The following is a 22,925-nucleotide window of genomic DNA, read 5'->3' on the forward strand; positions in this document are numbered from 1 at the left end:
ATGCAGGACCCGAAGAACAACATTTCAGGAAAATCAAGACAACGGCTATCTGCAACATACAGTATTTTTCTAAGTATCTGCTATTTTGTTGGCCACACTGCTCAGACTGAGTACTTTCTGCAAAGCTGATCACAGCGCAACAGTAAGGGTCACCGACTACTGTAACTGCAACCCATGTTGTGACAGATTTTATCTGCCAAGAAATGTAAAACTCTGGTTCAGCAACAAGGATGTTTAGCTACACAACAGTTTTTCAGACACCTCTGGCTACAAAAGGTTATTCTGTATCCTTCATAATCGTGCCCAAACAATAAATAGCCAACCCGGAATAAAACTAAGGAGTGGGTGAAACCTCCTTGACTTGCAAAACTGTGCTATATCAAGGCACTATATTTAGCCATCAGTAAAAGAGAGAGAAGACATACACGGATATATTGCTTTGTAAACTGAAATAGTTTAATAGAATCTAATCAGATCAAATCTGTAGGATTCTGCCGATTTGTCAAATACATTCAACAATATACATATAAAACTTTGTCCACTGATAGCTTGTAAGAAAAATACTTATCATTTTAATACATTTCTACTGTAATGAAACTTTGCAACAGTTGCCGTGTCACTCATGACAGAACAGACATCACTAATACACCACTTTATGTTTGACTTCATTTCAGAAAGAATGACAAGTTACTGGTTCTTGCTACAGTCGTATCTGAATAACAAACCCCTCGAGAGTGACTGGCAAAGCCTTGAGTTTGCAGTTCCCTTCTCAATACAAACGAAAACTTAAAAGATGTTTCCACAGTAAGTTCCTCAGTTTCATCAAGACAGCTTCAATCCTTGAACATTTTGTTTCAGATTTAGCAACTCTTTCTCTTGCCTTGTTTTCTCCAACTTGAAGGCTAGCTTGTTGGCTTTCTTCTCCATTCTGCGTTCCTGTGCATACGAATAATTACAAATTTAGAAAATAAGCATAACATGCTAAAAGAAACCATTCCAATTAACAGTTCTGGATCATGAAAACAGCAGCAATCTGGACAATATTATTATTTACAGCACTAATTATCAGTACTCAAATTAACATGTGTACCACCAGGATCATCATCTCTAATTAGGTGAAGCTTCTAATGTGCTGGTGATTTCTGTTCCTAAATAAAACAACTGGTATATTATTGTAGCCAATTTGATTTTTCCACATTTCTTTCAGAGACTTCACTTTGTGAGATCTCAGACATCAAAAATGTTTTCTTTGCTTCCCTAGATAATAATACGAGGGCTCCTTCTGTATGTGTATATGTAATAGTGGCCACAATAACAGACTCAAAATTTCCATACTGGAAATAAGGATGGCAAAATTACGATGTTAACTTTCCTTCTAGTAATTTTTTTTTCCTAAAAAAGAACCTTTGTTTAATCCTTTGAGATCAGCAAGTTTTTCCTCTTAATTACCAGCCACAAGATCAAGTGAGCTTTAAAAGAAGTCTGTAAGACACAATTCAGATAACAACACATTTCTGCAGAGTTTTATTTTAAATAAAGCATACCTTCCGCTCCTCTTTTATTGCCTGTTTTCTAGCTTTGCGATCCTCTTTGCTCTCGTCTTTGGAACGGGGCTGTGTTGATGCTCTTGGCAGGTCACTACTATTAATCATTTGCATGCGTTCAATCTGCTTAGCAGTAAGATTCTTCTGAGGCAAGATATGTAGAGGAATTCCTGTCTTCTGGGATATTTTTATTGGTTTGGGCTAAAATAGAGAGTGCGTATTATTAATGGTCCCTAGCTTTCTCTCCAGGAAGCACACATTGCACTACCTTATCAATATAAAAAAGTTAGATTCAGATTTAACAGTAATAGACATCCAAGTTTCCTCACACTATTTTCTTCCCTCAGAAAAATGTGTATTAATTCCAAAATAAGAATTCAAACAAACCTGTGAACAGAATCCAGCCTCACAGAACAAGGAAAAAAAAATTTCTCCCTTTTATTTAAATATTACTAATGAAAAACAAAAAAGACCTTAAGTAGACATTTAATATTCCTTTCTAAGCTTTCAAGAAAAAGGTTTCCTTTCAAAATCTGGAATGTCAAGCTGTGCTCTAATGACGAGAAATGTCTGGAAAGCCAAAAAGAACTAGAATAAATTGTTTCAAACTGTAGAAGGGGAAACAGAAGCCTATGCTAAAGGAAAAAAAACCTAATACGTGCTTGAGAAACACAGATTACACAAAGGTCTATCACAGATAACGAAGTAAATTCATTGCTCTCTGTTTCTGCTTAGCAATTACAGAAATTTTGAACTTACTCAATTTTCCTTCTAATAGAAAAAAATACACCCACCCCTTCAGTGAGGAAGTAATACCAGAGATTAACACCCTCCCAAGCCCTCTCTTCTGCTCCCTCCTCCTTTTAAAAACAGATACCCATTAAGAAAATCACTTCTGTCTCAAGTTTTCCCAGGCCAGGGTGTTACTCAGAATAAGTTCAAGAAAATTACCTTTGATGGCTCCTTAATAAGTGTTGGATGATTATATAAGTTTGAATATGTACCTAGGTCACAAAGGGAAAACAAAAACAAAAAAAAAGAAAAAAAAGTAGTGAAGAAAGGCTTGCAAAAAGAATTTAAGTGAATTTATTACAAATTAGTCTTTGAAAATTCTTGCTGTTGTGCTCCAGAAGCATACAGCATTTTACCTAAAGCACTGTCAGAAAAGTTCTGAGATCACCTACCACTGACTTTGAAATCCTAGGAACGAACAAGTGAACTCCAAAATACTTACTCAAAATGGATTCACAATCCCACTTTTCTTTTGGTTCCTCGATAACTACAGCTACTATTTCCTCCTTTTCTTCCTCACTTTCTTCATTCATAGCAGAGTCCAAATCTTCACAGGGCTCAAGAGCATCCAATTTCACACAACTTTGAAGTAGTCCAGAGAAGAAAAAAAGCACGGCTTATCTTTTCTTAAAAATGTGTAATTATGTAAACCTAGTCGCCCCTCAGTAAAACCCCAAACCAGAGAAAGATATTCCCAATGAAACTTGCAGCAAAATTAAGTTTCCTTAATTAAGCATCCCCAAAAGAAACTGTAACATTTGGACAAGAGACACAGTCAATAAAAGAAGTCTTTATGCATTTCAAAAGTACGTGGCACACAATATTTATGACTGAAGGGCAGGAAGAGGAGATATTTTGCAGTTCATCAGCAAGGCAGCTCTAGAGAGGATTAGGTACCCTGCTACTGCACCTTTCACTCCAAGGGACACATTACTGTATCTTTCAATCGGGAAACGAAAGACTAATGTGAGAACACTGAGTCAATTTATCTTAAAGCAGGTGATACTACCCCAAAGTTAAAGTAAATACACTGTTGCAATGTGGTCTTAAACTGACATGGGGTTGCTTTATAAGCACTCATTTTTGCAGTGCTCCAGTGGTACTCATGCAACAGTCACCTGCAAGTTTGTCATCTAACTAGGTATACAGCGGAATCCGTTGCATACCATCAGGACAGAATATACTTGGCTACAGAGCCTGTTAAAAATAAAGGTACAAGGAGAAAGGTACGTTACAGTAAAAAGGGAATAAAAGAATGCCTGCAGATATTACTTACACTGAATTTAATACAATTATACAAAAGGAGCATAATCTCACATAAACCAACAAAATGCCTCCACTTAATTTTATGGTCTCAAAAACTGATATTCAGGGACATAAAAAATGGGTAATATCATACATAGCTGCTTTCATTGTGGGATGTAATCTTTGAGTACATGAACTGGAAACAACATTCCCAAACTTTAAATATAAACACAGAATTACATAACTACTTATGTGAAGCAGAGTACTTCTGGGAATACATACTTCTTTGCTTTCTCTTTGTAGTAATCATTCAGGACTTCCTGCAACCGAGTATTGTCTGTGTTAATATAGCCTTCTAACTCCACATTATCCAAGGCTCCAATTTCATCTTCATCAAATTGTTCAAAAAACTAAAATAAAGAAGTGGGTATCTGTAATTAGATCACATTTGTTGTGCAACTCCTTTGATAACTTAAAGAAGACCTACACATTTCTTTCTATTTGCCATTTTTTCCTTTTCCTTCTCATTTGCTGAACGACTGCCAAACACATCTGCAGTAGCATTTCCTCCTTAATGACAACATTCTTTAAGCATGGGAGCCACAAAGTTATCTTTTAATAATATAAAAATCAGCTTCTGGAAAATGTTTCTTATTCTGATGCATTTTCCCAATTTGTACATTAAAAAGCTTGTCACTGCTCAGGATGACAGTTATACTGTATCTCCACTGCTCTGACACCATCTGGTGAATGTATGCTTGGTACAGTGGGGAGAAAGGGTGAGAGAAGTGAGTCTTTACCGGGCACTTGTACATGATTTGCTGTGTTGAACTGAGCCTCTCAGACAGAAGCGTAACACCAACTATGAATGCTCATTATAGTGATTGGAGTAATTTTGTTTAACTGTATCAGTGTTTAACTGTATCAGCAGTTAACACTATAACTTATTTAACACAAGCCTCTTAACTCACCCAGTATTAAATGCAGATATGTGCAAAGACCATCTGTTTCATGCCATAATTACTTAAGGCAGTAAGAATTTGCATAGGTGTAGAGGACACCACCTTACAAGATGAATCAAAGCACAAAGAAGCATTTAACACTCATTTTTAACAGTTACATTCTTGAGCCGCCTCACCTTCTCAAATCTGTCATCCAACAGGGTTAACTGCTCATTCCTTCTCATTACTGAAGATGTCATAGAATATTCTGTGAAACGACTCCTGGTTTCTTCTTGCATAAAAAGGAATTCTTTTGTCTGTTCATTAATCCCATCATCTGATAAAGGACCTTCTGAATCATAGTCTTTATCATTACTACAACTATCCTTTCCATCACTATCATCCTCCATATCTTCCCATTCATCTTCATCCTCAGCATCTGATCCCCTGAACAGAAGTATAAAACAGTTTTAGAATAATGCATGGACCTTTCTACAGCTCCTGACCAACCTGAGTTATCTGAAATCGGTAGTAATAGCTTTAAATCTTGAGAGGAGAAGATAAAACGTGATTATTTTCAAGCCAGTAAAAGAAAAACAAGTTTAGCAGCAATGATGTTGCCAAAGTCAGCATAATACTACTTTTGTCTGAAAGCTAAAACCACTTCTGGTGATCGTTGGATCACACATATGTGCACTGAGAGTGAGGCTATGTTTACATTCAGCTGTATGTGTCAAAGTAGAAAGAGAAAAATACTGCATTCCTGAATATTAAAACTAGCAAAATTCCTCACTGTTCATAAAATAATGAGAACTATACCAAAACCTATTTGTAAAGGTTCTGGAAACATCTGTTAACCTTCATCAGTATTATTACTGACATGTTTTAAATGTGATAGATGGTAATGTTTTAATAGCTCAAGATTCCTGTTATTCAACACATTGCAACTGTAAACACACATATAAACCATGAGCTCAAAGTAACAAATGAAACCCATCTCTTGGATAACACATGAAAATTTGATTTTGTAAGCTGCCATCCACATAACACAAGGCAATACTTTTTTCCTTTAATACAACTAAGTATTCTATTTGAAATCTGAAACCATTCTTGCTTCCTACAGCACATGAAAAAAACAAACGGCATCATTCCTATTTACATATGACAAACAGTTCTACAAAGCTCTATCTACCCCTTCTGTAGTTCATTTGCTTGTAGAACAAAATCATCTTCCAGGATATTTTCCGGATTGTCAAAGTCAAAATCATCATCAAGAGCTGCAACAATATCAGGGTCAAAATCCAGCCGTGGTCCTAGAAAGTTAAAAAAACCCAAACCATAAATATGTAAGTTCCTCTAACATTATGAAGCTACCTTCCTGGATAAAACCCAATAGAACTAGACTGTTAGTTTGCATTAAGGAAAAATTAAACCCAAGAATCAGAAAATTCCTCAATAATATTTCTAGACTTTACACAAGAGAGGCCAAGTCACCAGCCTCTTGTCAATTTTCCTCATACAGAAAAGAATATCCCCCAGAGGTCTTAAGCTTCCATAAATGTATTTTAATATATTTTTACTTAGAATATTGCAGAAGAAAAGATATCCAAGTTAAAGTACTGTATGACCAACTGCCAACCCTAGCTCCCACCCCCTAGAATTCCCTGCATTACAAAAGGTCAGAAAGTGTTTCTCTACTGCGATTAACAGAGGGGTCTTCAGCATCCTTCTGTCAGGACAGAGAGAACTACCACAATTACTTCCTGTTATAAAATATTAAAAGAGCTGTAAAGTGAATGTTCAGTGAAACATGGATACATAACAAAAGCATACTTGCAGCCTGTAACACTGATATAATATAATGAAGGAAAGTAAACATGACTCAGCATTTGAAAAAAAGATGTATTTTGAGAGTGAAAATCTGGTTCCAGGCTTGAATTCAAACAGATGGAGTAATACATCAATAGTATTACTTAGTTTTCCCAGTATTAGTTTATATTTGCCACCCAATGATAACAGCTTATGGATTCCACCACTCCCAAGCAAAGCTAAAAAGCTATTATTAGTGAATCACAGAAATAGGTCTCAAATTGAAATGTAAATATCATAGGTCATTCTTTATCTGCTATCAAGCCTATTCTAAACCAAAATTAAGATGACAATGTAATCAAAGCCATAATTACCGCTTACTACCAAGACAGCAATTCACATTACAGAAAGGAAAGAGATTTAATGATACCTGAAACAGGAACAGCTTTATTTAACAACCCCACATCCTCTTCAAACTCTGTGGCAAATACTGAGGAAGGCAACTTAATAGATGGAGCCTTAGAAACAAACAAAAAAACAACACCACAATATACTTGTTCTCAGTTTTTCATGTGAGTTCACATTAACAAAAATATGCAGATAATGTAACCCAAACAAACTCTTATATAATTATAAGTGAATGCTACTTATTTAAGACAAGCCCTACTTTACTGGTGGCAAATAGTCAAAGTTATGCAACAAGAGCTAGGTAAAATATTGGCAGCATTTATTCTTGTGTCAATATTCTCCAGGTATACAGACAGTATTTTTGCATTTCTGAAGCTTTTTAGAGAATGGCTGTACAGCAGGCACAATGAAATCTCTAATATTTTTTTTTTGGGGGGGGGGAAACACTAACACACATTTGAAATTACCCATTTATTGAAAGGCTTATTAACATGCCCATCTAAAATAACTTTAAATCTTATGTAGTGTCTCTGAACTGTACCCGAAGGTATTTCCAATTAAGAACATCAGTTTTGACTGAACTTACAGTATTTGGTCAAACCAAACTCCCTCAATGAAAAGTGACTGACTGGCAATTGCACACTTCATTGCTTGAAATTACTCACTGATTTTCCATTCCAATGTGGTCTAGCATCATGAAATCCCACAAGTTATGCCAGCAATTTGAAAAGTTTGGGTTTATTCCCTCTGGGTTCTGTTAACATTCTACTTTAAAAACATGGTGTACTGGTAATATAATCTGGTATATGCATAACTCCCAGAGCATTCAAAAGTTCTAAAAATCCAACCCCAGAAAAACATGACTTGCTCAAACAAATACCTTTGTAAGCCACCTCTGCCAAGAAAAGCTTGTCATGGGTACACAAAGCATTTTAACACTGTGCTAGCAAAACACTGTCCCATCAATAAACTTTGGCTTGTCAACTTTTGTTTTTACTTGTAGGAAAGTCTGACTGTGTCAAAAGAATCCTATACATACATAGATCACAGTCATGATAACACTTGTTGAATATGGTTAATGTGTCTACAGGATGCTAAACTCTGAAGAACAGCATAACGTTATTACTAGCAAAAACACTACTTACTGAAACTCGCTGTATTTCATCTTCTATGTGCCCCTTACTTGTGACAACAATTCTGCTTTGCTGTCCATGCACAGAAGGGACAAGCTCAGAGGGGCCAGAGGCTTCTTTTAGATGCTGCAAATAGTCGTAGTCATCATCAAAGAAGACTCCATACTTCCGCTGCTCTTCCCTCCTTTGTTCCTCATGCCCCTTGGTATTGTAAACAGAAATACATTTAGTTACTTAAGTTCATTTAAAACTTACTAGCAAAAAAAAAAAAGTAACACATATGTTGAGAATGCCTGAATTCTAAAATTCTTGCAGTCCTCTCTCTGCCCATTACCTTAACTCACAGCCAATTAGGACGTTGTAACCATCCAGTCTGGTGGTCCAGTGCTGCTCGAGTAGGACCTTAAACAGCATAACTAACAAAGTCTGTTTTTTCGGGGTGAGTCAGGCAATTTTTGTTTTTTAATAAATTTATATCCCTAATGCCAGTTAGTCATCCCTCAACCCATCAGGCAGTAACTCACAACTATCCAATTCCCTACAACATCCACTTGTTTCTAATAAGCTGGACTAAAACCTACCTTCTGTCAAGCTACGTTTTTGAATTGCACAATTGCACACTCACTTTTCTTTCTTGAAGCATTTCTTATATGAATGAACCTCAGTATTATAAGCAAATATTTACTTTCTGTGTAGGCAGCAGAACTCTCTGGGGTGCAGTATCATCAGCAGCAAGTGGATCCCTCTGACTTCTGTGCACTAAGTGAAACGTTACTGCTTTCTTCTTCTCTATGAATGGTTTCTTTTTCTTGTGAGGCTGCAAAAGGACATTAGGTTAATGATTAAGAAAAACCCCAAAATACTAAATACAGCTAAAAAGAATCTTTTGCATGAAGTGTGCTACTGTATTCCTTTTAAGGCAACGTCTTATAAACACATACTTGGAGACAAAGCAAAAAGACTAGTGGTAGCTTAACTCCTCTCACCCCATGCAACCGCCATTTCATATGTTCTAACAGCATCTGCAGCTGTATTTGGCTGCAGAATGGCAATCCATTGGTACAGTAAGTATCTGGTTATACCACATACACATTAATATATAATCCCAGAAAGGAATTTTTAAGTACCTACTTTCTAAACACTGTTTCAATTCTGAAACACACTTCATTCAAGAAGCAAAGGAAACTGGCATAAAGAAATTCATCTAGACACACTTAGCTTCTTAGAAATTGTTTAGACAGCTGTTCCTACACCAGCAAATCAGCATCAACCACCAAGTCCACAGACTGCACCATTACACTGACACAGCTCTAACATCTAAACCATATATATGTTCTGGATCAGTAAAAATCAGAAGTAACCTGGTGAAAAGCCTTTTCCCAAAGTTAGCACATATGACTCTGGGAAATACTTTTAGCAAAATTTCCAGCTTTACTTACCGACCAGAAGATGTAATAGCAGATATATGCAACTTGGAATCTACCTCTGGATTTAACCTATCTTCTTTACCTGGTAAGTTTAAGTATACAACACGACACACTATGTCATACCGAAGTTCAGAGCGTATCGACTGCCACCATGACTCGAGGTAAAAACCCCAAATTACTCCTTGAAGTGTAACGCTCGGAAGAACCACAGAAGGAAATACATCAAGTTTTTGGAAGCAGGCAACTGCTACCCCTACGGCCTTGCTGGTGACTGAGGGTGCAAGGGCAGCGCCCGTGGCCCGGCGAGGCCGCACGACGCCGAGCAGGGGAACTGCGCCCCCCGCCCGGGGCGGCCTGCGGCACGCGCCTCGGCACGCCGCGCGAGGCCGGGACCCCCTCAGCCGCTCCCCTCCCTTCAGCCGCTCCCCGCCGCGGGGCCGGGGCGGTCTCCCGCGTAGCTCGGCAGCCAGAGCGCTCGCTGCGCCGTTTCCCCCTCCAAAACGCGGTACGGAAACGGCCCCATTCCAACCCAGACGCTGGGGGAGCACGGCCGGACGCGACAGGTAGCGACCCGCCCGGCCCCGGCCCCAGGCCCCTCCTCACCATGGCGCGGGGACTGCCCGCCGGCGGGGGGAGCCGCCGGGGCCGCTGCCGCCACCCCCGTGCCGCTCGCTCTCACGCGGGCCGGGCGTCAGCACCTGCGACCTGCCGCCTCCATCTTGGATATACCAGTGACCACCGGGGGGGAAGCGACGGGCTGCCAGTCCGGACAGGGCTTTTTTTAACCCAGTAACAAAAACCCCGAGTTTTCTCCGACTTAAACGCTGTTCTAATAAAAGGGAGGCTCCGTAAAGGCAAGCACGTACTTTCTGCCAGCCTCCGGAGGCACATTTTCCCAGTTCTCCCCCCGCACTAGCGGAGTATGGTTCCACCCGCCAGCGAGCCTCACTGCCGGGACGCTGTGCCGCGGGCCAAAGGGCAGCGCGCCTGCGCAGTGCCCGGCTGTCGCTGGCAGGGCGGCGGGGCGGGGCCCGCTGGCAGAGAGGCGGGGCTTAGCCGCCGCGCTGCTCCGCCCCGGCTCCGGACGGCGCGGGCATGGCGGGGCCGGAGGCGGGTGGTCCGTGAGGGGCGGGGCGGCGCCGCGCCAGAGGGGGCTTGGCGGGGCCGTCGGAGTCGCTTCCCGGTCCCTCCGCGGTCGCCTCAGCGGCAGCGACTGGGCCGTGCCGCGGGCTGGCTGCGGGCGGTGCGCGCTGCGTGAGGGGGCAGAGGAGGGAAGGAGCGCCGGCGGGGGCCGTGAGGCAGTGCTGGGGCGCGGGTGGCGGGACGGAGCCCAGCCCGGGAGAGCGGCCGGTGAAGGCGGCGGTGCGAGATACTGGGAGCAGAGGAGCAGCTCTGGGAGCTCGCAGCCGCCTGGCGGTTGGCTCCTCCGCCGCCTCTGTCCGCCGCCGCGGCGGCTCCTCCTGCCCGCCCGCCGGCCCTCGGCGGAGCCGCCTGGCGCTGCCCTGAGGCGGCCGCTCTGGCGGCGGGGCGAGAAACCCTTCCCCGGGCTCCACACAAACAGCAGATCCCCAGCGCGTCCTGCAGCGCAGAGTTAACGGCTGCACGCCTCTCCGGTCCGAGCGAAGGAGATGAGAGGTGGCTGCGTGACAGACATTAGTCATTTCATTTACTTTCAGTGAGCATTTCAGTGCTCAGGTGCTGCAATAAAATATGATAAACTTTTATAAAGAACCTGTGTGTGACAGGAGGCCCAGCAAAACGGGCCTCTTCAACTAGCTGTGCTACGGGGGGTCTCGGACACATACTTTGCAGTCTGGCTCCACACAAGCTCATATCCAAGCTGAATTTGAAGGCTCAAGTGTCAGTTCCACATATTCATATTAACAGTGTTTTGCCATACATGGGTTCCTATTTCTTGTGATGTGACACTCTAGCTGTATAATTTATACCTATGCCGTGTAGCATGCCTGTGCATAAACACACAGACGCAAGCATACATGCTCCTTGCTAAGAAAAAGAAAAGCGGGCTTGGTGTTTTAGGAATACAATGTAAAATTGTTCTGTTACATTTCAGAAAGATAGTGTAAAACACAGAAGGGAGAAGTTTCTTCTATGTGCATACAGACAACTAAAAAAATAACAAATATGGAAAGTTTGTTACTCAAAACTAAGAAAGTATTATCCTCCTATTGTATGTGTATGCAGCTAAATATATATGTATACCTTAAAATATTAGCTTTAATAATATTTGAGTGGATTTCATTGTTTTTCAGTAGGTGTCACTAAAGCTCCAAAAGAGCCCAGATTTTCACTCTTCTAGCTATTGTTTTCTGAAGTCTTGCATCTTTGTCATCAAGTTTCATCACATCACTCTTATGGAAGTGCACAAACTAATCTGATCTGCTCCATCAGTTGAAATGACTCCTGTACTCAGAGGATTCAAATTATCCCTGAATATATCTGCACAAAGGCTAGACCTCCCATTCCTCTTACTTCCTAAAAGTACCTGGTATCTCGTTACTGTCAGCCATCTGAAGGTTGTAGTACACACCTTGTGGTACAGGAAGGTTAGCAACCCTTTGACTGTAAACTGTGAATAGGTTTTTCAGGACTGCACCTAACAGGAGCAACTTGCTTCCTATAGTACATCTATCCTGCAAACGTAGTGACAAGTGGAATGGCAGGGCTACCTTTTCACAAGATAATTAAAAGCAGAATCACCCAGCTGTTAAAAATACAGTGTTTAGGACTTACCTGTGGGGTAACACAGTAGATTATATGACTCATTGCTTCCAGTTCCCTGCATCCACAGAAGTGTGAAGTACTTGTATGTAAACTTGGTAACAGGATCACATCTGACAAACTTGTAAGCCTAGCCTGGTGACTCCCTATCTAATAGATGCAGCGCTGTCATTCCGTATATCCCAAATCTGATCTGGGATCTTCATGTCAGTGTGGAAGTGGGAAAAATCAGCTTTTGCTCTCAGCTCTGTTGCTAATCATCTGTTTCATATGTGTAAGTTAAATTTAGTTATTCAGTTTTTTAAGATTCAGGGTTTTCTGTCTTGCTTTAACTCACATCCCCACCCTGTATTTCCTGTTTAGATTCTAAGTGTTTAAGAGGAAGGACCTATGTTATATGTTCACACTGTGATTAAAAAAACAGGCTGCTTTATCACAGAAGATTGATAATGTATGTCAACAGTAATACATCTGGAGATTAGTTTTAAAATTGAGGGATTAGCAATAATAAGCATAATATTGTCTCCTTTATTGATACCTAAGAGTAAGTCATCTCCTTCCAACTGATTTACGACATATCAACATTCAAAATTTAGTATCACATGTATGTCAAATGTGTTTGAGAGAATCTCTCAGATGGAGACTCCACTTCAGCTGTGTTTTTTTGCTGAGACACCTTGCAGTTTCAACTCAGCAAAGAGCGTCTACAGAGACTAAGGGGAAAAGCAGTCAGGTCACCAACCACGTCTTTTATGCTTTGGAAGAAGAATGGTTAGCATTGGAATGGTCTCACTGTTGAGACAGCCACTTGAAAAATAATATGCTGGAAGCATGTGTTTCCTTAACATAATCAACAACTCTCCTTCCATGTGAGGAATTTTATGCTAATAATTTTTCTCTTAGCTCTTGCAAAGCACAAGTTATTACGAAGTAATTAAAAAGCACAAGTTACTGTCAGTCACTCTGCAATGTTAAAAGATTGGCAGACATACTGCAGATTAGGTTGAACCCTCAGCTGTGCAGATCAGTTTTGTCCATGTACGGTAGGTATAATTCTGGTGTGAATCTGTGAATGAAATCAAAACTAGTGAAAACCATTTCTTGCTGATTAAAAAAATGTGGGAAACTAGGAGCGTAAATTAGGTCTCTGAACCATTGAACCACAACACTAGCTTTGTATTTTTAAAATAACTATCGCCTCTTTGAACACACCTCTGCATGAATACACCACCCACAAGAGAGCTACCAGATATGTTTGAAGGACTCCCAGAATTTAAAGGAAGGTTTCAGGAACCTTCCTTCATCTCATTTCCATGCAGAGGGTCTTTTAATTTCACCTCTAGAGGCTACTTTCCCACAAGTAACCCCTCTCTGAAGTTAACTCCATTGTACACGCCCATGTACTTGCTAGAGAGTCAAGAACAAGATATTTTCTGTAAAGATTTTCTGAACAATTTTATTGAGGTAATTTTCTTCATATTTTAAAATATATTCATTTGTATAGATCTATAATTCAAAGAGTTAAACAGTTGTCTAAGGCACTTGGAACTGCACAGCAGAGTATCCTACAGTACTGTACAACTAGGCAGCACACATTTTTTTGCTTGTTAAACAAAACCCACCATAAATGAAGCATAATATATGTACTGTATAAAAAAGATAGTACATATTCTATTTTTCAAATGACAATATTGGAATATATTTCCGTGTGTGTGTGTGTAGGTATATACTACAGTACAGATAAAATCCAAAGAAACAGCTATCATTAATCTGTAACAGTTCCCGTTATTTACATTCACAGATATCAATACACCTGCGTAAAATGCGGTATCAGATCAGCCACTTCTTTATAGTTACTGTATTCAATCACACTAAGTCAAGCTGCCAAAATACAAGAAAATGCATTCATTTTATAACTGTTATGTAAAATACAGACTGTGTAAGCTGAAGTTATCAGTATTGATTCTCCACAGCCTCACATCTTTTGAATGTCATTAAACATGTGGAAAATATATTTTAAAATACCAGCAATTCTAAGCTGATAATGTTTCAGGTACATTTTTTATAGTTATCAGTAACTATCGATCATGATGGGCAGTGGAGAACCAAGTTTTGAATTTTGTTTGCCTCATTTTACTTGTGAATAGGAACATCTAGTGAAATTCAAGCAAGTTGCTTTGAGAATAATTTGTTTCTATTTTTAATCAAATTAATAGAAACTATTATAAAGCCGAAGAACTGGCCCAGTGCCTGTCAGTAGGTGACACTCTCCATTACGTGCTTAAGTCCAATGAGTTCACATGAAAATTTCATTTCAGGTGGTTGTGGCCTGCTTTTAGTATATTCAGCACCTAAGAACCTGGCTAAGAACCCTCCTAAGACTCTGCTGGAGCTTAACCACCTGCACTGGTGGGGCTGGGTTATCAAGCCCTCCTTACTGGAGTCATCTCTCGGAGGTGTCCTTGCAGACTTTAATGGAAGAGATATGCACGCAAGGATTCTTGCTACTGAATAGTACCTTGTGCTAGCGTACTGCAGCTCTGCCTGAGAAATACATGTCCTTGAACACCCACTGTTTAAGGTACTGGTCTACAAAGCATGGCATACTCATATTGCCATGATGCTGTCTGAGCAATTGTTCTGTAAAACACTGGGAAGGAACAAAAACTTCCTAGCTTCTGAGTGTACAGCAATGTGGTCTGCAGTGTTCTTGCACAAATCTCCTAGATTTGAAGTTTGGTTGTAAATGGAATGCTGTTTCTCTTTCAGGGAAAAAAAAAATAATCTGAAGAGGCAATTAGCATGCACCATCTCCATACCCTTCCCACCCCTACTCATACAGTTAGATGCCCATTCAAACAAGCCATTGATATCTTTTTGTTTCAAATCACACCAGCTACAATAATCATCCAAAACACAGTATTTCTTTAATTCCAAAATTTATACAAGTTTACAAATCAATATACCACCACACAAAGTAGTGAAAGGAAGAGAAGGCATGTTCAGCAACGTTTTACTATATTATAACAATGTTCAAATATGGTTAAATTTGACATAGTATTGCAAGACTTTTTTAATGTAAAGAATTAATGATTAAACAAGGAGATACAGAGAACGCCATTACTGTCTTTGTTCCTATCCGGTGCAATATTTAGCTTCTAGAAAATGATGAAATATTGGTGAGATTCTGCATCTAGTTCATATGAGCTCTGTTGCCATTAAAATCCTGAAACAAGATGGAACACTGACAAAGTGAAACAAGACCTTATTGATTATTAAAATCAATAAATAGAAACCTGCCGAACCATTATGATGAAAGATGTTATTTTATTCCATTTCTCCCGTTCTCTATATAGATAACACTTGCATAAGTTTTTCTTCTTTTTTTTTCAAACATCTGTTAAATAGAAGCTTTAAGCTTTCTGGGGAATTTAATTTTCTTTCAATTTGATCCTCCAAATATTTTAAATCAACCTAATAAAAACTTCCAGAATTGCTTCTTTTTGTTCATCAAAAGCTAGGTTCCCGCAATGAGCATTGCACTAAGCTTTGTACAATAATAATAAAGGTAGCAACAATGATGGAGCTAAACATGGGAGCTCCTAAAGGCAGGAGGCAAGTTTATTCTGTTATTCACCCTGAGTATATCTTTATTGTAGTTTACAGCACTGGCACAGGTCATAACTCCTTGAGGTATGAATAAAAACTGATGATGTGAAAGCATTAAAAGACGCAGTTCTGGCATACCTGACAATTCAATGCGAATGTAGGCTTTTAGCTGACAATTCAATGCGAATGTAGGCTTTTAGCTTGGTTTACTTTATCATTAAAGCGTTGATGGGCATTAAGACATGGGCTGATCATCTAGTCTCTACTTCGGATCACCCAGGCCCGTCCTTCTGGTGCAGTCTGCCGTACCCGTGGTGACAGTGTGGCTCTCCCTGCCCTGGCTCCGACCCGCTGCCAGCTGCAGCCGATGAGGGGGTTTCAGTTGCTTCTCAGGCTGCCAGACTAGATAGACGTCTTTAGTCTGTGCTGGCTGGATCTTCCTCCCATCTTATGGCAATACAGAATTGTGGCTCAGACTATATTTATACTCAGGTTAAGTGACAGCTATTTCCACACAAATTCTCTGATGTAACTGTAGTGTTACTAGTCTCAGATCTGGGGTTGAAGCATCTCCACTGGAAACAAAGCACTAATCTCACCTGGAAGGAGGGGTCTAATTTCTGTCATGTCAGGGACATTTTCATCCCCTTGTTTTACAGCTTTCATTTGGTTTTCAAGGAAAAAAAACCTACAAAACCAACAAAAAAAAAGGTGGTCCTCCGATATGGTTTTTACATGTCAACACTGAAGCTCTGGTGCTTCTCCAAGAGCTGCTCAGTGTGGCCGAAGCAGAAGGTAGGGCTGCCCCACACTGCCCCACATCAGTGGCTGGTTAAGTTCACCACAGCAAGGGACACACACAACTCTAGGTAAAAGCTAAACCCAGCAAATAAATACAATTTTGTAGACCTACAAATGCCTGCGAAAACTTTCAGTGATTATGAAGACACTACTCCTGGTATTTAGCTTAAATAATTGTTAGCATTTAGCTTAAAATGTGTGGGTTTTTTTACTTGTTGAGTCAACACATATATCACAATTTGAGGAAATTCAGATAAGACTACTTTTGATTTGAAACAACTGATTTCAGTTATAAGGACAAATACATATTAATGGAAAGAAGAGAGACAAGAGACATTCCAGAACCATTTCAATTTATGTATAGAAATTCGGATTTGATTAAGCATCGATTCTTCTGCACCCACAGTGACATGCTGTGATCTGTGATCCTACTGATAAACGTGACATATGAGGTCATTTCAGACACCACTACTTCAAGATACTAATTTTCTGTTTGTATGGATGTAGACATCTGAGTTCGTATCTGACTCTCTGGAACATAGGTATGTGTGTAAGGTTTGTTGTATGTTGTGGATGACATTAAAATTATTTGTCCAACTTGATAAAAATTAACACACCGATCCCTTTTAGATGAGCCGGACTGTACTATGCATTGCTTGGGAAGTTTTTTTTTATCTGTCTTTTAAAAATATTTTTATTTTTTTCCTCAAGAATTACTCAGGAGTTTCTCAGGACTTACCCTGATTTTCCCCTTCTAACAGGCATGCAGCACCATAGGCAGTTAGGTACACGATGTATTATTCCCAACAGGCTGTTGTAGCAAGTTGAAGACATTTGAAACCATCGATACAGAGGACTCGGAGACAGAGCAGCAACCAACTTCAAGCAGCTCAATAAGGTAAAGCAAACTTGCTTCGTTGCACACAGTGACATACCAAAATCCTGTTATTTTTTATGGCATGGATAACACTTCACAGCTGTCATTTTTCTGCCAGTTGATATTTAGAATATAAAAACAGTATATAAAATTCTAAATCTGTGTGTAGGTGCAATACATAATGGATAGTTTTATAGTTCTAATTCTGCAAGTATACTACATTTCTACTTAAGCTGCAACAAAGGCAACTCTTTTGTCCAGTTCCATAAATCTGGTTAAGTAGTTTGCTGAATTGTGGGCCAAAGAATGCATCTGATTAGCTATAATCAAAATAAGAAGTTACATAAGGATTTAAAGATTAGCTCAGTACCTCTGTCCAGGCTAGCATTCTGCCTCTAGCAATGTCTTGTAGTGAATACTTAAAAAACCACCCCCAAACCCAGGAGGAAGATAGGGAAAGCCTAAGTGATGCCTCACATCTTATTGCAAAATGCAGTTTGAGGAAGTCTGAGACAGAAGTTCTATCTTCATCTTTGTGTTTTAACTCTTAAAACAAGAGATGGCACATGTCTTTCTATCCATGCTCCAGGCCTAGTATAGAGGAATGTCTCTTTGCAAAGTCAATTCATTCACTTCATCCTAAGAGTTTAACAAGTTTTAGGTTGCTCGTGCAACCTGTATGTGCCCTGGCAGGTCAGTGGAGCTACTGTCTTGCATAAAGTTTATACAGTCTAGCCTTACCTTTGTCCAAGTTATTCTGTGTGTGCAACAGCTACCTTTCTGCCTTCGGTATCTTGGCTGCTTTCGAATGTTTCAAAATGTTTAAGGCAACACTGAGGTCTCTTTAATTGCTCCACTTGTTTCCTTTGAAGTGAAATACCATGTTATATACTTCAAAGTCAACATAGTAGACCTTTATAGGATTTTGGACACACATTTCTAAATTTTGCAACAAGAGCAAAAAAAAAAAAAGTTTAAGCAGGAGAACTATTTATGAAGTGCTAGTATAAGTTTTAAGTTTACTCTTCAAATTCTAAAAATAAAAATTAGGATTCTAGCAGAATTGCTGACAAACCTTAACTCTAATGGCCTGATCATTCCTGTATGATTTAGTGCCAAAGAATACATTTTCACTGCTTCCTTGATGTCAAAGCAGTGTTTCTATATTTATAAAATGATGGGCCCCACAGAAGCTAAACTGTTTTCTGTAAATGGAATCCTAATGGCTCTTATTGATTCCATTAAAAAAGGAAGGTGCTGCTTCCTTTTCTTTGCTACAAGCATGTAGACGGCTATTTTATTTAGTTATTGATATTCTGGAGTCTGTACATCACTACATTTTTACTAAAATGTAAGGGAGCCTAAGAGTCATATAAATCTATCTTTTTTAAAAAAAGGTTTGTCAATCTCTTTAAAAGTAATAGAGTGCCAGCTGTTGGAACACACTCTTCTGTTACTAGAAGTGCTCTTTACTAAAATAATCCACCCCATTTATGCAAACCTGGTCCTGTTGTAAATATCAGTAAAGAGGGAGATCTAATTTTAGCCACCAAATTGCCTTCCTGCCTTTAGGCTGTCATCTAAAACAACAACCTTCAATTTTATAAACCAAAAATATTCCACAAGAATCTATTGCAGGTTCTGAGGTAAAAATCACATCTACACAGACCTTTTATTGCCTGAAAGAGAAATACTTACACTTCATAATTAGAAACTAAACAGGGCACATAAAAGACAAAAATAAATTGTAATATATACACACATTAGAAAGGATAAATAGCAAATATACTGTAATACTGCATTAAATGTATGCATATGTGAATTTCAGACCTCCCCTCCCCCCCAAAGTTGTGTACATTAATTCAAAGGATAAATAAGTGCTAATATAAGACAGAGAATTTCTTAGTGTAAACAATGCCACAGGCTTTTTAATAGGCCTTTGGGCCAACTTAGAAAAACCATGTATTGCCTTTCACACTCCATACCACTTAATTTTAATAGTACTGTATTCACATGTACAATTTTAAGGTTGTATAAAAAATTATGACTCTAAGAAGCATTCTTCACACTCAACAAAAACAGGCTGCAGGCACTCTTAAGGATTTTCCATTCACTTTTAGAGGACCACTGGGTGAAGTCATACTGATTCATCTGGGAGTTCTTCCTGAAAGCAGTGCAAGAGTGCTTAAACATAAAAAGTCACATCAGTAATCACTGCTCAAGCCTACTAGTAGAGACTTTTGTTCCTAATTTCAATTCTGATTTTGGATTCATATAGCATGATGTCAAAATTGTCACCACTGCCTGCCATAGGTCAGAAAGATAATGATCCCTCTGGTTTGAATGGCAAGTGACAGACAGCAAGGAGTGTTTATAAACATGAAGCATTTCTTTGTGTTCATAGTGTCACATTATTTGTCCTTCAAATCCTGTATGTATTTCTGAGGATCCAGAGTATGTCAACATTAAAAACCAAAAATATATGACTTGTTCTGTATGAATCTTCAGTGTATTTTCTTGAAGCATGCTCATCAGCATTTTAAAAAAGACAGCTGAGTTATACTAGGACTAATTTCTGGCAACTGTATTTACTGGCACTAGAGAAAATTACAGTTCTTCACTAAAGTACTGATGACATGAGGACTTGTGGCTTGCTGTCTTTCTAAGACAGGCTGTGGCCACTAAAAAAAAAATATACATGCACAGCTGCTCACACTCTGAAGTTTTTATGAAAAAATAATTCCTCCCACTGGCCAAGTGCATCATTAAGCAGTCCCATCTGTTCCACTTTTCTCTGTGGACTGACAAGCGAAATCTCTCTTCCCCCACGCTCTCAGTCCTTTTCACACTCCCCCCTCCCAGTCACCCTCAGTCACAACCCTGTGAAGTCTGATGAGTTCCTAGTAACAGGCTCTCAAGCGATTGTCTTCAGCACTTCCTGACTTGTGGAGCTCTGACGAAGAAGTCCACTGACTCGTCTGTGTGGGCTAGCCACAGAACCGTGGTCTGTCTTAGCACTGACAAACACTTCATGTGGATTCTCCTCCCAGACAAATCATTTGTCCATTGATAAAGATGAGAGCCACATCCTTCATTAACCTCAGGGTAAGCTGTAGCACACACTCATACTCAGCCAAGTTCCAGTGCAATCGCAGGTCTTCAGGACGCAATGATTTCCCCAAAGAAAATTATTACATGAAATATGGGATGTGGTCAAACAGTTAGGGACGATGAAACCTGAAATGATAAATCATTAGAAAACTTAGAACTACATTATTTCAACTGACCATGACACGGATCTGCATCTTGCCTTTACAGGTGTTTACTTTTGTTGCCTGAACACAATTACTCCTGATTTTCATGGGATTAGAAATTAATTATTCCTGATTTCATGGGATTAGAGTCAGCCCTATTATCCCCCCTTGTCCATCCCTCTCTACTAGACAACCAAAGAGGGCTAATGCTGAGCCTCAGGCACAGGTGTATGTCTGCCGGCCCGTACCATTACCTGTACGGTGGTCCCTGGCACAGTTTTGCTCGGATCAGCCAGCGCTCTTCCAGATACTACCTGGGCATGGCTGGGATTAGCACAGGCCAACAGGCAGACTGGGTATAGGTGGATGCCACCCTGTTTTAGGGTGGAGGGAAGAGGTTAACTGTATGAACTCAAGCTGTGCCAAGACTGTGGGCCTCAGGGCTGCAGAAAGTCTCCATTCTGTTTTGTTTGCCAATATAGATTTAGCCACAATTATGTCTACTATTTGGAGACACTGTCAGTAAATCAGAAAAGTTTTCCTAAGCCATACAACTTAAACTTCCAGGTTTTAATCCTTGTGCAAAATAAGGCTAACAAAAATTTGGATTTTTTTTTAAGCGATAAATTTTATAGCACTGCAGATGCTTCCTTCCTATCAACAGCAGCCAGCTGTGGCACATGAAGACCCAAACACACCTCACTTTTTCAGACTTTTAGGTAGGGCATGTACATCACTCCAGATTTCCTGTATGATGGATAGAGAGGTGGGTTGCTCTAAAGGGTGTCACCAACCTTTTCTAGAGCATGTTAGAAGCTTACAGCAACTGAAATTCTAACTCAGCTTAAATGTAATGAACCCAAGCAAAAGGCTAAGAAGGGCACCAGTATCAGGTGCTCAACGTATCTATCACCAGCCTTCTACACCTCTGTTTAAACAGCTTTAAAAATATATCTATCCATGAAGCAGTAAAGGATGCATGACTTTGAAGAAGTATAGGTAACGATGTACCTAACACAGTAGATTGACCTAAGTTTTTGACACATTCTCTCTTCACAGAATTTGACACAGTTCCAGAGAAGAGAAAACAAGCCACACACTACCCTGTAATGTGGAACTGTACAATTCCTGGATGCATTTCTCAAATAAAGATGTACAAAAAAGCTGACAGTCACAAGTATGCAGCTCATCTGCTAAGTGAAGGTACAGTGCATTGCAAAAAAGACACAGGGGTTTTGTATTTGTGTACAACAAAAATATATTGGACTATATACAGTGTTTCCATTAGAAGCGTTTTATAAACATCTATTAATATCCTCTTCCCAAACTTTTATTTATTTCTGTATTTTGAGAAACTCAGGTTTCTTGGATTCTGTTATGAAATAACAGAAGGAATCAGTCTAAATTACCAAGAGTATTAAAACAGTTCAGCTGACAGTCATGACAGTAAGTGATGAACAATGAAAACTAGGGTTTTCTTCCCAAGTTGAATATAAAATTTTAACAATTCAAAGATATTGTAAATACTGATTATAATATTAAAGCGTCTTATACTGAATATGTAATAGCATAAGAAACTATATGCTATATGCTGGTTTTGTTTAATAAGCAGCGTTCTCATCTCATTCTATCACAGAACTTCACAAATAAGCCTTTGTTAACCAGCTGCCAATGCAAGTGCCTTTTGTTTTGTATTATCTCAGTGATTTCCTTGAAAAAAATTAAAAGATGAGTAATTTGTGCTCTGGCTAGAGACTTCTGTCTACGTTTTTCTTAAAACAAATCACTTTTGTTGTATTAATCCAAAGGCAGTGGTGAACAACATTTTTAATGACAGGTCCCAGAGGAAATGGAATCTCTTTATTTTCAAGACTGCAATTGACTTAAAACATCTGCATACAATTCTGCTCTTAATTAGCTTTTTCTAGTGGTACTCTGCTGACTTCTGTACAGTGGCTCCATTAACATGACCAGTGAAAATAAAAAATTGTGAAGAAGGAACAGAGAGGGCCTGATTTACCTCAAGTTGAAATTCTTCCATGACCCGATAGAATCACTGCCTATATTTATAATGATTTGGCTGTGCCTATTTTTTGCTTTTTTTTCCAGGGCCCTCCTCAAAAAAAAAAATACATTCACTTTTTAACTGGTTTCTCACTGCACTGGATCCCTGAGATTTTTGGTTCAGCTTTCAAGAGTCCAATTGTAATTGGTCTCAATGGTTTTCAATTCTTGTGGAAAAAAAAAATCCAATTCTTTTTGTATGACTCATGCCTATCTGTACCTATGCTTCTATATTACAGTGCAACTCCAAAACATGTAACAATGTAAGCAGGGGGCTGC

The 22,925-nt window shown here is 39.4% G+C and overlaps 2 protein-coding genes across 5 annotated transcripts in view; both read right to left on the minus strand.

Moving 5' to 3' along the window:
* Positions 1–432: 432 nt before the first annotated feature.
* LTV1 (LTV1 ribosome biogenesis factor) lies at positions 433–10,237 on the minus strand. The gene is made up of 11 exons (XM_055714574.1): positions 9,903–10,237; positions 8,558–8,689; positions 7,885–8,073; positions 6,762–6,849; positions 5,715–5,835; positions 4,720–4,969; positions 3,864–3,991; positions 2,779–2,918; positions 2,496–2,548; positions 1,545–1,745; positions 433–936 (listed from the first exon to the last, which is right to left on the minus strand). Exons 1-11 carry the CDS (start codon positions 9,903–9,905, stop codon positions 823–825), a joined length of 1,419 nt encoding a protein of 472 aa, XP_055570549.1. The 5' UTR covers positions 9,906–10,237; the 3' UTR covers positions 433–822.
* Positions 10,238–14,946: 4,709 nt separating this feature from the next.
* The window catches only part of PHACTR2 (phosphatase and actin regulator 2), a 141,559-nt gene continuing 133,580 nt past the window's right edge, over positions 14,947–22,925 (minus strand). For all 4 annotated transcript variants that reach the window (XM_055713669.1, XM_055713668.1, XM_055713671.1 and 1 more), the window contains one exon: positions 14,947–20,565. In XM_055713669.1, coding sequence (XP_055569644.1) covers positions 20,550–20,565 — 16 coding nt within the window. In that variant the 3' untranslated portion in view covers positions 14,947–20,549. The remainder of the gene's footprint in view (positions 20,566–22,925) is intronic.

The sequence above is a fragment of the Falco cherrug genome, chromosome 6, assembly GCF_023634085.1.
Source record: "Falco cherrug isolate bFalChe1 chromosome 6, bFalChe1.pri, whole genome shotgun sequence".
Lineage (NCBI taxonomy): Eukaryota > Metazoa > Chordata > Aves > Falconiformes > Falconidae > Falco > Falco cherrug.